Here is a 15,444-nt window from a genome sequence, read left to right as displayed (position 1 = left end):
GGGGGGGTCGTACCAACCCCCCCCCCCCTTGTGCCGTCGAAGGACGCAAAATGGCCTGTGCCGGCGAGGGTTTTAATAAAGAAATGGTAGGTCACCTGACCCTACTGGTGGATCCAGGCCAGCAGGGTGACATTGTATGTAAATATCCCCCGCGGCGTCCGAAATCGACGAAAATTTCTGGCTTTTTCAATTTCGACAATAAAACAAAATGCCGTTATTATAGAAAAAAAAAATTTAACGGCACAGCATTGCACAACGAATCTAGTCGACCCCAGAAAGTGTGAGGGTTAACCCTCGCCCGCACCTGGGGGGATGGTTGCCACCCCCAATTTAGTTTTTCTGCTCTACACTGAACATTTTTAAAGGTAGAAACCTGATTTTTTTGTATAACTGCTTTTCTATCTTTTCTCAGCGTCTATTGAAAATTTCAAGCTTCTGTGGCTTTTGGGTTTGGAGATATGACCTTGTTCTTCAGGTCATGTCATGCCCTAAATAACGAATACCCAATATCTTGCGTTGGCTATGGGCCTTGTGAGCTTTTGACACCCTGATTTCGGCTTTTTTTGCCAGTCTTACCTCCCACCTATCATTGAACATGTTGTTTTGCGATGTACAGATGTCAGGGTCAGGGTCAAGGTCAACCTAGGTCATCTAAAACTATTGCGTTTTAGACAAGCTGAATTTACTTTTCGTGAAGTTTCTTTGACTGCATGTTTAGTAAAAGCTTCTCAGTTCATGATATCATGTAATAGGGAAACACAAACCAATCTGTGCACACATCAGTACATACACAGACATACACAGACATACAAACACATATCATTGACCTTGACCTAACTTGACATGAAATGACCACAGCCAGCAAATTAGTCGGATAGTGTGACAAAGAGCTGTTCTAGCTGGCTTGGCACTAATACGGCAGCGTCATCGGTATATGATGGGTTGGTCCGCTGCTTGTGTAGGTATTTTATTCTACATCACCACAATTTTTTCTTACAAGATTTTAAGCTTCGCGGTCAAGAGCAACAGATTCTTTGGGAAGAGACGAATCCAATGATACCAAATTTTATCTCATCAGGTCAGTCATTGACCTTCCAGGTCAGGTCAAACTAAAGAATGTTGCTGTTTGGGCTCACCGTTGCCCGTTGGAATATCACGTGTGCTGCTCATCATATACCGATGACGCTGCCGTATTGTGGTGCCAAGCCAGCTAGAACCTCTTTGTCACACTATCCGACTAGGTTTTTGCTGGCTGTGGTCATTTCAGGTCAAGTTAGGTCAAGGTCAATGATATGTGTTTGTATGTCTGTGCGTGTCTGTGTGTATACTGATGTTTGCACCGATTGTGAATGTGTCCATATTACATGAGATCATGAACTGAGAAGGTTTTACCAAAAATACAGTCAATGAAACTTCACGAAAGTAAATTCAACTTGCCTAAAACGCAATATTTTAGACGACCTAGGTTGACCTTGACCCTGACCCTGGCATCTCTACATCATCGAACAACATGTTCCATGATAGGTGGGAGGTAAGACTGGCAAAAAGGCCGAAATCAAAGTGTCAAAAGCTCACAAGACCCATAGCCAACGCAAGATAGGTATTGGGTATTTGTCATTTGGGCTATGACATCACCTGAAGAATAAGGTCATATCAGTATCTCCGAAACCAAAAAACCATAGAAACTTGAAATTTTCAGTGGACGCTAAGAAAGGATAGAGAAGCAGCTATACGAAACATCCGGCTTCTAGCAATCAAAATGTTGAGCGCAGAGCAGAAAAACTACCTTGGGGAGGGGGGGGGAGTGACAACCACTGCCCCCCCCCCATGTGCGGGCGAGGATTAAATAATTTGAATATCAGGACAATAATTTATTCAAACAGGTACTCCAACAGAGTCCCGCTTTATATAGGTGACCTCAGATTTGTGTAGCATCTAAGTTGCCCAGGGAGCCTTTTATTTGTAGGTACAGTACAGAGAGCCTCCTACTTCGACTACTTGCACAGAGAGCCTCCTTTTTGTACATACAGCTGAGCTTCTACATGTCGAGCGCCGTTCTCCTATTTGTACGTACAGAGAACCTCCTACTGTTACAGAGGGCCTCCTATTTGTCTAGGGGGCCTCCTATTTATCCAGAGGTCTTTTATTCGACCAGGGGTCTCATATTTGTGCAGGGGTCTCCTACTTGTCCAGGGGCCTCCTTTTTTGAGCCTCCTTTTTGTTTAGCGAGCCTTCTATTTGTCCAGGGGGCCTCCTATTCGTCTAGGGGGCCTCCTATTTGTCCAGGAGGTCTCCTGTTTCTCCAGAAGGTCCCCATTTATCCAGGGGCTTCTATTTTCCAGGGGCTTTCTCTTTATCCAGGGGGCCTCCTACGTGTTCAGGGGCCTCCTATTTGTCCAGGGGCCTCCTATTTATCCAGGGGTCTTTTATTCGAACAGGGGTCTCATATTTGTGCAGGGGTCTCCTACTTGTCCAGGGGCCTCCTTTTTTGAAGGGCCTCCTTTTTGTTTAGGGAGCCTTCTATTTGTCCAGGGCTCCTCTTATTCGTACAGAGGGCCTCTAGCTCCTACTTGTCCATGGGACCTCCTTTTTGTTCAAGAGGTCCCCTATTTGTACAGGGGGCCTCCTATTTGTCCAGGGGGCCTCCTATTTGTTCAAGGGGCCTGCTATTTTTCTAGGGGGCCTCCTATTTGTCTAAGAGGTCTCTTATTTGTCCAACGGGCCTCCTACTTGTTCAGGGGGCCTCCTATTTGTCCAGGGGGCCTCCTTTTGGTTAAAGAAGCCTCCTATTCTCCAAGCGGCCTCCTATTATCCAGAGGGCTCCTGTTTTTAGGGGGCCTCCTCTTTATCCAGGGGGCCTCCTTCTTGTTCAGGGGGCCTCCTATTTATCCAGGGGCCTTCTATTCGTCCAGGGGGCCTCCTATTTGTCCAGGGGGCCTCCTAATTGTCCAGGGGGCCTCCTTTTGTGAAAGGGGCCTTCTATTTGTCCAGGGCTCCTTTTGTGAAAGGGGCCTCCTGTTTGTCTAGGTCTAGGGTCTCCTATTTGTCCAGGGGGCCTCCTATTTTTGCAGGGGGCCTCCTATTTGTACAGAGGGCCTCTGACTTGTCCATGGGGCCTCCTATTTGTTCAGAGAGCTTCTTATTTGTACAGAGGGCCTCCGATTTGTCTAGGGGCCTCTTATTTGTCCAGGAGGCCTCCTGCTTGTCCAGAGAGCCTCCTATTTCTCCAGGGGGCCTCCTGTTTTCCGGGGGGCCTCCTACTTGTTCAGGGGGCCTCCTACTTGTTCAGGGGGCCTCATATTTAACCAGGGGGCCTCCCATATGTCCAACAGGGCCTCCTATTTATCTAAGGGGCCTCCTATTTATACAGAGAACCTTCTATATGAACATCGCACCTCCATTTGTAGTGGCTGGTGCGTCTTGGGGGCCTCCACTATTGGGGTCCCTAAATGACAATTGGGGTCCCAAATGTTCGCATTGGGGTCCCACATGGGACCTCGAAAGTATACAAAGTTACACCCTTGTCCGGGCTGGACAGGCAACTTTATCTCATGCGGGCTGCTCCCTTGGAGCGGCACCGCTGCTCCTGAGGGAGCGCACCCCGTAGCCGGGTGCAGTGAGTGCCTTGGGGCTGGGTGGCCTGTCCTCTGGACGGGTTCAGCCTCGGCGACTCACTAGGGTGCCTGCCCAGACCAATGTCTCCCCCTAATTCCTATCATCCTTCCGGCTCTGCAATGGTCTTGTCGACCGAAAGGGCCTAACCCAACAAAACAAACAAACAAACAATCCGATTCAATGACGAGAAACGCTCTCACGGTGGCCGAACATCTGGGCAGTGTGGGCACATACAAATAAAGCCAGACACTGAGGGCTCTTTTAAAAACACGCAACACAACACGCACGCCGACCACGACTCACTTGGTCGCGGTTCAGCTCGGTGCGCACACACGCGCGAATCACGGCTCTCTCCTTCTCTCCTCACTCCCCCACCCCTCTGCCGGTGCGAGTGAGCCGACACGTCTCAATGAGCCGAGAGGGTCGGCGCCGGCTGCGCTCCGAGCGGCGCGGGGGCGCCGGAGACGGGGCCGGCGGCGGCGGCGGCGGCGGCGCGGCGGGCGGTTCGCCGCCCTGTGAGCCCGCGGCGCGCGACGGAGGCGGGCTGTCCGGCGCCGCGTGGCCGTAGCGCCGGCGCAGGAACCGTCGGTTTCGCGTGAACACGCGGCCGCTCGGCAGGCGCACGTAGTAGCGGCGGTGCGGGCCCACCGCTGCGATGACGCCGTGCCGGTCCCATCGTTTGCTGGCCGGGTCCTGGACGGCCACCTGACTGCCGACTCGCAGGTCGCCCAGGTCGGTGGCGCGCCGGTCGTAGCGCTCTCGTGCGTCTTCTCGTAGTTCGGCGGCGACGGCGTCGGCCTCGTCGGCGGCGCGCTGCCAACAGGGCGCGAACGAGCGCCGATGGGCCGGAATCATGTCGCGCACCGGGTGACCGAACACGATCTGGGCTGGTGACCGGCCGTCCGGTCCCGGTGTGTTTCGGTACTGGAGGGTACCGCGCACCCAGGCGTCTTGGTCCACTGAGGCGGTCCGCTGGTTCCAGACGCGGCGAATCAGTTTGGCCGCGTACCGGCCTCCGCGCGCCCGTTCGACTGCGGGTAGTGCGGCGACGAGGTGCGGTGCTGCACTCCCCACTCTCGAAGAAATGTAGCGAAGGCGCGCGAGGTGTACTGCAGCCCGCCGTCCGACCACAGCACCTCGGGCACGCCGCAGATGCAGAATATGCCCCGCATCTCGCGAATCAGCTGGGCAGCTGTGGCGGTCGAGCCGAGGGGGCGCACGAACTGCCACCCCGACAGCGGGTCGACGGCGAGCAGGTAGTGGCGGCCGGCGTGCTCGAAAAAGTCCGTGCAGGGGTGCTGGAACGGCCGGCTCGGTGCCTCACGCGGTCTGTATGTCTCCTGCGGCTGGGAGGGCAGCTCGCGCTGGCACGCCTGGCAGCTCCTCGTGACATTGTCAATGTCGTTGTTGAGGCCCGGCCAGAATACGATCTGACGAGCGCGGCTCTTTGTTTTTTCTTTTCCCTGGTGGCTGGCGTGCAGCTCGGCCAGCACTGCGGCTCGCATCCGCCGGGGAATAACCAGCCGGCAGCCGCACTCACCAGCCCGTCATCAACAGCAAGTCGGCTGTGGACGGGCCAGTAGGGTCGCAGGAGCGGCGGCAGATCGGTCTTCTGTGACGGAAAACCGTCCGTTACTGTCTGTAGGAGCAGCTGCGCCTCCTCGTCTCGGTCGTCCGCCCGGCGGACCTCGTCCAGTCGGAGGTCGGTGCAGAGCTCGGCGGCCTCACAGAGAGCGATGGCAGAGACATGACAGACAGACAGACAGACAGACAGACAGACAGACAGGCAGACAGACAGACAGACAGACAGACAGACAGGCAGACAGACAGACAGGCAGACAGGCAGGCAGACAGGCAGGCAGACAGGCAGGCAGACAGGCAGGCAGACAGGCAGACAGGCAGGCAGGCAGGCAGGCAGGCAGGCAGCAGGTAGACAGGCAGACAGGCAGACAGGCAGACAGACAGACAGACAGATCACTATTTGCGAGTCGCACTACCCCAGTCTGGACATTTCATCTAGCGGTATTCATATCTCCGTTCCCCTGTGTGGGTCGTACGATGTGGATCCACAAATGATTCCTATGGTCGCATTTGGCTACTGGCAGTGTCAACGTGCCATGAAGTGTTGAGCTGACCGCTGGTGCCACTGTGTGTCACTGTGTCTCGCAGGCTGACCTGTTCTGTTCTGTTCTGTTACAGGATGGCAGGGACCTGCAGCAAACTGTGCAGCCTGTACCTAACCTCCTCAGCAGTAAACTGCCAGGCCGTCCTGACCGCCCTGCTGAAGACAGGCCTGGGCCGTACCATCTATCTCGATGTCCCCAGTAAGTGACGGCGTCTTTGACCACCCACACCAGACGACACGGCGCCACCGGCCTCTCGGACACGCACCAGCACGAGATATTACTAGCACTAAACGTTACTAGCACTGGACTTCACTAGCACTGGACTTCACTAGCACTGGACTTCACTAGCACTATACGTCATTATCACTAGACATTACTGGCATTAGACGTCACTATTACTAGACGTCACCAGCGCTAGTATGATGTCACACATGTCACATATGGCACGATGCCTTATCAGACATCAGTCGGGAGACATATCAGTAGGTATATTGTCAGTGCATCTCTAAAAGTGACGTCACACCATCAGCATGGGCTAGCTCTTTGTGACGTCGCTGACGAGCGGTTCAATATACTTTAAATGTATTTGTACTGATTTGTTTATCATTTACCTAATCAGCCAGCATGGTACCATGGTTTATGTGATTGACGTCACACCATTATGCATTAGCTGTTTATGACGTTACTAACGGCTCATTGGCAGTGACCGTCTCTCAAGGTGACGTCAAGTCATCAGTCTGAACTGACTGTCTATGACGTCACTATCCGGCGTTGTGTGTAACCAGACATGGTCTCCTTTCAGGGGCTGTACTTGGACGGCTTAGCAAACCGCCCGACGGCAGTAACGTCGACGTGCGGTACTTCGACTAAACCCCATCTGGCCGGCGCCTCGCACTGAAAACAATTTCACCCGAAGCTGGGGAATTAAGCGTTGCTCTGCGGGTGGTATATGTGTATTACCTCGCCATGTCCAGATTCTAGCTAGAGGGTAAGCAGACTTGCCTGCCCTATTACTCGTAAATATGCACTGTACCCACAGTCTACAGTAACAGCACCGGATATTGTCCCCGCGGGTGTCGAGTCATTGGCACTTTCTTTTCTTCTCTTTTGTTGAATAGGTGCTTCGGACCTTGCGGACCATTGCGCACCGTTTGTGTTGATCAATGATATACTTATATACGTAGCATGGTTAATATATTGTGAAGTCTAGTGTGTTGTGTTGTAGTATGTGAATGTTATAAACGATTTATGAGATTTGTTGCGGTAAGTATGAAAATAAGAGATGTAGGAGGTCTTCATAATCATTTCCTAATAAAACCGGTACCGTAAGTTGCAGTGCATTCTGCCTGCAATATTGATGCAGAACGTTTCTTTCATTATCATATTTGTGGCAGTGCAAGAGGATATGCTCAATACTAAGTGGCACTCTGCAACGGGGACAGGTGGGCCGAGGCCGACGGTCAAAAATGAATGAGTGAGTATGGTAAGTATGGCCGATGCGAAGTCTAGCTAGCGCCTTTTCTTCTTTTCTGGAATGTCTAGTAGAAGATGACCAGCATCCGATCTTTGGTTTGATTCGATAAAGATGTGAGCCTGGTCCGTTGGTATTCCAATTGAGTTGCCAAAGATGATTGCAGCGAGATTTGATGGAAGTGCGAATAGAATCAATATCGAAGTGTGCTTGAGAAATGTGTGGAAGTTCCAAGGCTTTCTTGGCATAGTGATCAGCCATGGTGTTTCCCATTATGCCAGCATGACCAGGTATCCATAAAAACTGTACTTTGGTACCTATCTCCGAAAGGTGCTGGTGAATTTGGGCTATACTTATGTGTGTATGTTGTGAGGTGTTCAAATTCTGAAGGCTTTGAATAGCGGACTTCGAGTCGGAACAAATGCAAGCTCTCTGGACACGATATTGTTTGATCAGCTGGAGTTGCGACTAAGATTGCATATAATTCAGCAAAATATATTGACGTGTTATTGATGAGCCTCTTCCGCATCCTAATGAAATCTGGAGAGAAAATGCTTATACCGGTGAGGTCGTTAGCTTTCGACCCATCTGTGTATATGAAACGATATGTTGTATTTTCTGTCTGATATTTCAAAAACGTTTGTTGGACCTCTTCAGGCGAGAGAGACTTTTTGGATGTTGTGAAAAGCAAAGAAATAGCGAGATGATGGAATAACCATGGTGCGAACCCAAGACGAGCTAGTGGAAGAACAGCAGGCATGTTGTAACCCAATTCTTCTTCATATTTTCGAACTCTAGATGCTATCGTAAGGCCTGTTCGTTTTTCGCATCGTCCGAGATAATTAAAATGTAGTCGAGGGAGCACATCTAAAGCTGCGAATGCTGCATGCTCCGGAAACTGTTGAATCTTCGCATAATATCGTAAGGTAAGGTCGATTCGTCTAATGTGTAAGGGAAGTATGTTTGCTTCTACTTGAAGAGAATGTATTGGAGAGGTTTTAAGGGCGCCTAATGCCAGCCTAAGAAAATTATTTTGCACAACCTCTAGCTTTTGCAGAGCTGCATGGCTACCGCCAGCGTACATCGCACAACCATATTCTATCACTGGAAGAACAAGTGCTTTGTAAAGACGCAATAAAGTAAGTCGATCTGCGCCAGCTGGTGTACTAAGCAGACACCGGAATAAATTAAGTCTTCTTTGGCACTTTGTTCGTATGTGTTTTATGTGTTTGTGCATATTCAACCGTGGGTCAAGGACGACTCCTAAGAAATTAAAGTGAGGTACCAGTGGAATATCTTTGTTTTTCAAAGTTGGAAGGCGTGAAGGTCGAAGAGAAACATGCTTCGAAAAGATCATCAATGCAGATTTCTCTGGAGAAAGTTCTAATCCGTATCTATCAGACCATCTTTCAAGATTTTCGAGTGCAGCTTGTAATCTTTGAATGCCTACGTCATAATCGGGTGTAGTGCACCATATGGCACTATCATCCGCAAATAAAGAAAACTTAACTCCAGAAGGAATATCATGGAATAAGTCATCAATCATAATGTTAAAAAGCAGAGGAGAAAGACAGCTGCCCTGCGGAAGACCGTTTTCAGTTTCAAAGAAGTCGGAAAAAATCGAACGACGCCTAACTCGAAAACGTCTGGAACCATTGAGGAAATTGAGTACGTAATAGCCCAGATTTCCTTTAATTCCAAGTTTCTTGAGTTTCCAAATCAAGGCTGGCTTGTAGACCATATCGTATGCACTTTTAATGTCTAGGAATATTGCTGTAGTGTGTTGTTTCTTTTTGTAACCTAGTCGAATATCGCTTTCAAGTCGAATTAATTGATCTACTGTACTATGATTGTTTCGGAAGCCACATTGAAATCTTGAAAGCATGTCCTGCTGCTCGAGAATGAACGAGAGACGCTTAGAAACAATGCGCTCCAAAAGTTTTCCTAAGCAGCTTGTCATGGCTATAGGTCGGTAACTGGTAGGATTGTGTGTCGCTTTCCCTGGTTTTAATAACGCTGCTACTGTACTTGTCTTCCATTCTTCAGGAAATAAATGATTGGCAAAAAGTGAATTGAACGTTTTGAGAACCAAAAGTCTCGAACGCTCTGAAAGATTGCGAAAGAAGGCGTAATGTAATTTGTCCGGGCCGACTGAGGTGTTCCCGGAGGCACTTATGGCATTGTTGAGTTCTTGGAGAGTGAAAGGAACATTATAACTTTCGGGGCATTCCACGATAGATCGACCAAAATTTTATCAGATTTACACCCGACCATTTTTTATTTTGATGAAATCTTGTCTACAGGGTTCTCTTATGCCCTGAAGTCAATGGTGACAACGCCAGACCCCTACGGTCAGCGGTTTAGGAGATATAGCCCCGGGCATTTTGACGAGGTCACTCTGCAGAGTGATTTTTGAAGTGCTATATCTCCTAAAGGAATGAAGGAAATGCATTAAACCTTTGCATCGTTGTGATCGTGGTGAAATGGGCAATTAATTGGCCATCTCGGATTTTCAAAAAAATGATTTTGATTTTTAGCTGTGACGTCATCAATTTTTAAACTTTCTGGCTACCCCCCTAGTACATTAAAATTTGCCATTATTTTTGCTCAGAAATAAAGTTCCGTCAATTTCCTTTCGACTGGGAAAAACAAAAATGGTAATCTTTCTACAAATATTTTATTTTATTTTTTGAAAATCGCACTACAAACTCTGATTTACAGAATCGGGTTATTAAGCAATATAAGACACATCTGCGAGGACCAGTTACTTCCAAAAAGAGGTTATCTGGGTTTCGGCATATAATATTCTTCTCTTTAACTTCACTTTTGATAACAAAAAAAAAGAACTTTAATATTACTTGCACAGGAGTCAATATAATGGCAAAATTATACATACTTTTGAGCTGCCATAAACAACGGAGTGCGTTCCAAGTAAAAAGTGTGTTTGTGTGGCCGTGATCTCGTTCCTGTCTTGGTGCTTTGCCGTCTGTTATTGCAACTGTTATAGAAGTGCACTCCGTTGTTTATGGCTTTTATTGCATCCAGCGTTGAAAATGATGATTCGCTGATGAAATACCTAGTCACATTACACCACCTTTTGCCTTCCTGAAACTACCAATTATTTTGTTCGTTTATAATTAGTCGGTTCGTAAATATGCTTTGCAAATCGACTGTCGGTTGGTCATTTGAGCTACGTTGATAAACAAGGTAAATGTGGCAGCTCAAAAGTATGTATAATTTTGCCATTATATTGACTCCTGTGCAAGTAATATTAAAGTTCTTTTTTTTGTTATCAAAAGTGAAGTTAAAGAGAAGAATATTATCCCGCGCCCGGCTGGGGGTCCTGGATTTCCACGCCCTGCTGGGGGGGGGGGGGTGTTTGAACACCCCCCCCCTTCTAACTCGGCTCCTGGGCCACGTAGCGATACGCGGAAGGCAGCGTTCGAAAGAGCGTCAAAAATAATGAGGAAATCACTTCGGTCAATTTTTTGGTCAGGTCAAAGGTCAGGTCACCAGAGGTCATTGAAGGCAAAATTTCGCCGATTTCCAGGTCGAATGTAGACAATATCCAAGAAGCCAACGCATAACTCGGGAACCAATAGAGCTACAGCGCCGCGGAAAAGCGCATTCGATAGCCCTATTAGCGCCCTTTCTGAGTAATTTTCTCAGATTTGACCTAACGTCAACGGTTTTGCCTGCAGGGGGCAAAAACTGCAAAAATAGCCGATTTTTTCGGAAACAGTTTTTCTGCAATAACTTTTGACCCAAGCCTTGTACGAGCTTACTTTTACCGGCATCGTGTTCCTCTCGTCAAGACGCATCGAATGAACTATAACTTGACCTTGAAAGGTCAACTTGAAAATTTGACCTCAGGTCAAGGTCATGACCTGACCGGAAAGGGTCATGTTGCATATCAGTCGATCCGTATCGTCGAGCTGAACACATCTAAGGCGTTTTCATCGCTCTAGCATGCCTCTATCAAAAGTTATTTGCGAAAAACTGTTAGATACCATTCGTGACCTAAGATGACCTCAGGGCATAAACAGGGGTCACGGACACCATTTTCATGTTCCGTGTGTCTAAACCACTTGTAATTCAGCGTTTGGGAGTGTTTATAATGTCTTTCGTCCAAAAGAGGCGCATTTCAATTTTCTACCATTGACTTATAATGGGGAGGTCGCAAAATTGACCTGACCTTAGGTCATCGATATCAAAATTCTGAGATATACATTTTGTACATGTTATTGCTCTTAGCAATCTCTGAAAGTTTCAAAGCGATCGGTCACTCGGTGTAGCTATGACAGACATTGAAACTTTTTATGAGGTGAGGTCACTTCGAGTGACCTGGTGACCTGACCTTGAATGACCTTGGTCTGAAATTTTCACTACATGTGTAGAATTGATGTATGATAAGGTGTACCAAAAACGGCGGCGCGGAGCGCCGCCGTTTTTGAGATATTCGCGAAAAACCACAAGGCGGGGGTGTTCAAACACCCCCCCCCCCCCAGCAGGGCGCGGGTTATATGCCGAAACCCAGATAACCTCTTTTTGGAAGTAACTGGTCCTCGCAGATGTGTCTTATATTGCTTAATAACCCGATTCTGTAAATCAGAGTTTGTAGTGCGATTTTCAAAAAATAAAATAAAATATTTGTAGAAAGATTACCATTTTTGTTTTTTCCCAGTCGAAAGGAAATTGACGGAACTTTATTTCTGAGCAAAAATAATGGCAAATTTTAATGTACTAGGGGGGTAGCCAGAAAGTTTAAAAATTGATGACGTCACAGCTAAAAATCAAAATCATTTTTTTGAAAATCCGAGATGGCCAATTAATTGCCCATTTCACCACGATCACAACGATGCAAAGGTTTAATGCATTTCCTTCATTCCTTTAGGAGATATAGCACTTCAAAAATCACTCTGCAGAGTGACCTCGTCAAAATGCCCGGGGCTATATCTCCTAAACCGCTGACCGTAGGGGTCTGGCGTTGTCACCATTGACTTCAGGGCATAAGAGAACCCTGTAGACAAGATTTCATCAAAATCAAAAATGGTCGGGTGTTAGGCCTTGGTCGATCTATCGTGGAATGCCCCTTTCGTCATTGTTAGAATGAAAAGATGCATGATCAACCTGAAAACGTCGACGTGCTGCAACCACAAAATCTGGAGAGTATCTTGCGTCGGAGCTAGTGTGTGAAATTTGTGATGCTAATGAATTGACAACTTCCTTTGGTTCACTAACTACACGACCCGTTGGAAGACGGAGAACTGGGAAAGTTGCACTTGTCTGCTTCCCAGTCATTCTACGGATCAAGTTCCATATCTTACTGAGTGGTGTACTACAAGTGAATGAAGAAAGAAAATGTTGCCATGACTCACGCTTAGCGATCTTGATAATACGCTTGGCGTTTGCGCGCTCCTGATTTCGTGAGATTAAGGCCTGGTCCGTTCGGAGTCTTAAATATGTACGAAAGGCTCGCTTTCGCTTAGCGATGGCCTGCTGCACAACCGGTGACCACCATGGTACTGCTTTGCCTTTTTTACAAACTTTTGTCATTGGAATGCTCTGTTTGGCTGCTGAAATAATTGTTTCTGTAATGTGAGATATTCCGTCTTCTGGATTTGCAGAACGATCCTGCATTTGAGCCTCACAAAGTTGGGTGAACTTCACCCAGTCGGCTTTGTTAAGGTTCCAACGGGGAACAAATGATGGTATTCCGGTAACTGAAAAACTAAATGTAAGAGAAATCGGGTAATGATCACTGTCATGGATGTCACTATCAACGCTCCAAAGAAACCAAGGGGCGAGACACGGAGAACAGAGTGATAAGTCAATGGCTGACTCTGTGTTGTGAGATAAATTAAAATGTGTCGGCTGGTTAAGATTAAGGGTAACTAGCCTATGGACGTCAATAAAGTCTTCGATTATTTTGCCTCTACCGTCTAACAACTGTTCATCCCACCAAGCTGGGCTGTGGGCATTAAAATCACCCATAAGAAGAAATGGTTGTCGGAATTGCTGAACGAGATGGTTGAGCTGTCGAAGAAGTTCGGAATTATCGAAATCCGGAGGAATATAAATACTACATACATCTATGTCTCTTCCGTTGATGTACATGGTACATGCAACGGCTTGTAGATCTGTGTGTATATCGAGTTCGCTATGTGTATAATCATTCTGTACGTACAGCGCCACACCACCGTGGCGGCGCCGTCCGTAAAGCTCATCGTGCCTATATAAAGTGTAGTTTGATAAATTGAAATTGTACTGATCAGTTGGTAAAAACCAAGTTTCCTGGAGAGCAATGAGTACCGGTGTTAAGACAGAGAAAAAGTTTTTTAGTTCGGCCCACTTAGAAAGCAGGCCTCGACAGTTCCATTGTAGCATGGTGTGCGTATTCATGGTTGTCGACGAGAGGAGTTTCCACGGCTGGGCGAGGCCCAGCTCGACGCGCGGTTCCTACCCATCGAGACGCGAATCGGCGGACGTGGTTGGCGATCCCCTGTGCGAGGAGAAGAGGCCTGGGGATGGGCATCGCTGCGCCCCTGTACTCTGGTCCAGTCAGTAGTACGGCTTGTTCCTGGGGTCGGTTTCGTTTTCTGGGCGATCTCGGGAGAGACAGCTGGCTGAGAGTCAGGCGAGGGCACTGGCTCATCGATCTCGATAGCCTCAGTGGTTTGGGTCGTGCTTGTGGATGCGGCCGGTTTGGGAGCGAGAGGCTTGAGAAGCGCAGGGGAGGGAGCGCGGCGATCGGCTCGGTCTGAGTACTGCATGAGACAGTTTGAGTGCTGGCGGCTTTTGCATACACTGAAAAAAATAATGACACCTAAAAGGGGTGTTTTTTGAAGCGTACCAAAAACGCGCAGTTTTCTGGAGTCCGATTACACCCGGAATCAGACACTTTCTAGGGTATTATGAGACTGGTTGAGGGTGTATTTTTATACCGTACGGCGTCAAATGATTCCCGGAATCATACGCCTTATGGAATAAAAATACACCTCAAATCAGAGTCATAATACTCTAGGAAGTGTCTGATTCCGGGTGTATTCTGACTCCTGGAAACTGCGCGTTTTTGGTACGCTTCAAAAAACACCCCTTTTAGGTGTCACTTCAGGGAGTAATCGGATTTTGAGGGTGTATTTTGATCCCACACGGTGTATGATTCCGGGAATCATTTGACGACATGTGGTATAAAATACACTCCCAACCAGAGTCAGATTACCTCGGGGGTGTCTGATTCCGGGTGTAATCGGACTCCTGGAAACTGCGCGTTTTTGGTACGCTTCAAAAAACACCCCTCGTAGGTGTCACCTCAACCGTGTCAAATGACTCTTGGGATGGTTTTTCTATACCAATACAGAGCCTGTTCCTGTTAGCGTCATACATCAGCTCAGAAAAACAGGTCGCCTGGGCCCTTATCTTGAGACCAATAGTATGGTACATAACCAACATACCCATGGGTATGTTCTCCTTCTGAAGCTTATAGGAACGATAAGCCAGACTGCAACGAGACATTAAATGTAGCTTACATGTGTCTTCGCCCTTGCAGCTACAATTTTATCTATTGACGATGACGTCTTCTTTTCAATCAGTCTTTATACCAGATATTGTCAAATGATTCTCGGAATCATACACCTTATGGGATCAAAATACACTGTCCAACAGAGTCATAATTGCAGTTGTTAACCACGTGACGCAAATTAACAATACATGCATGTCATTCTTTATTTTATATGCAACAATAAATTCCAAAACATTTGGGCACGAAATGTATGGCAAAATCTAATGAAAACTTATCGTAAGGCTCATGGGTCCGTGACTTCATTCACCGTAAGGAATTACTCACATTTCAACAATGTTCCATCAACCGGTGATTATCGCTACTTAGGTAGAGTTATTCTGCAGCTTAATGACATAAAAACTTACCTCCGTCTCCATGGTGCGTTGCCATCTTGTCCTACTTCAAAATTTCGCCGAGTGCAGCGCCTCGTTATTTAAATACGCATTTTGAGCAAACTACAAATAAAATCTGAAGTTTATCGTTAAAGCACTATCACTTGAAGTAAATCTACACTTTAAACAACGTTTGGCGACATTACAAGCGCGTTAATTCAAATAAGTTCCTCTCCCCGCTCACACCACACGCACCCACGTGGGCACACTTCCGGCAACTGAAGTCAACGGCTTTCCTAACGGTTTTCCTGCAAGGTTGAGCTATTTCATCTTCGTGGC

The 15,444-nt window shown here is 47.5% G+C and overlaps 1 protein-coding gene across 1 annotated transcript in view; it reads left to right on the top strand.

Moving 5' to 3' along the window:
* Window positions 1–15,444, top strand: part of LOC122372887 — a 75,927-nt gene that overhangs the window by 30,278 nt on the left and 30,205 nt on the right. The window contains exon 8 of the mRNA XM_043350552.1: window positions 5,815–5,939. Coding sequence (XP_043206487.1) covers window positions 5,815–5,939 — 125 coding nt within the window. The remainder of the gene's footprint in view (window positions 1–5,814; window positions 5,940–15,444) is intronic.

This window comes from Amphibalanus amphitrite, unplaced genomic scaffold, assembly GCF_019059575.1.
Source record: "Amphibalanus amphitrite isolate SeventyFive unplaced genomic scaffold, NRLGWU_Aamphi_draft 001413F_arrow, whole genome shotgun sequence".
Lineage (NCBI taxonomy): Eukaryota > Metazoa > Arthropoda > Thecostraca > Balanomorpha > Balanidae > Amphibalanus > Amphibalanus amphitrite.
This window is presented reverse-complemented; position numbering and strand designations above follow the sequence as displayed.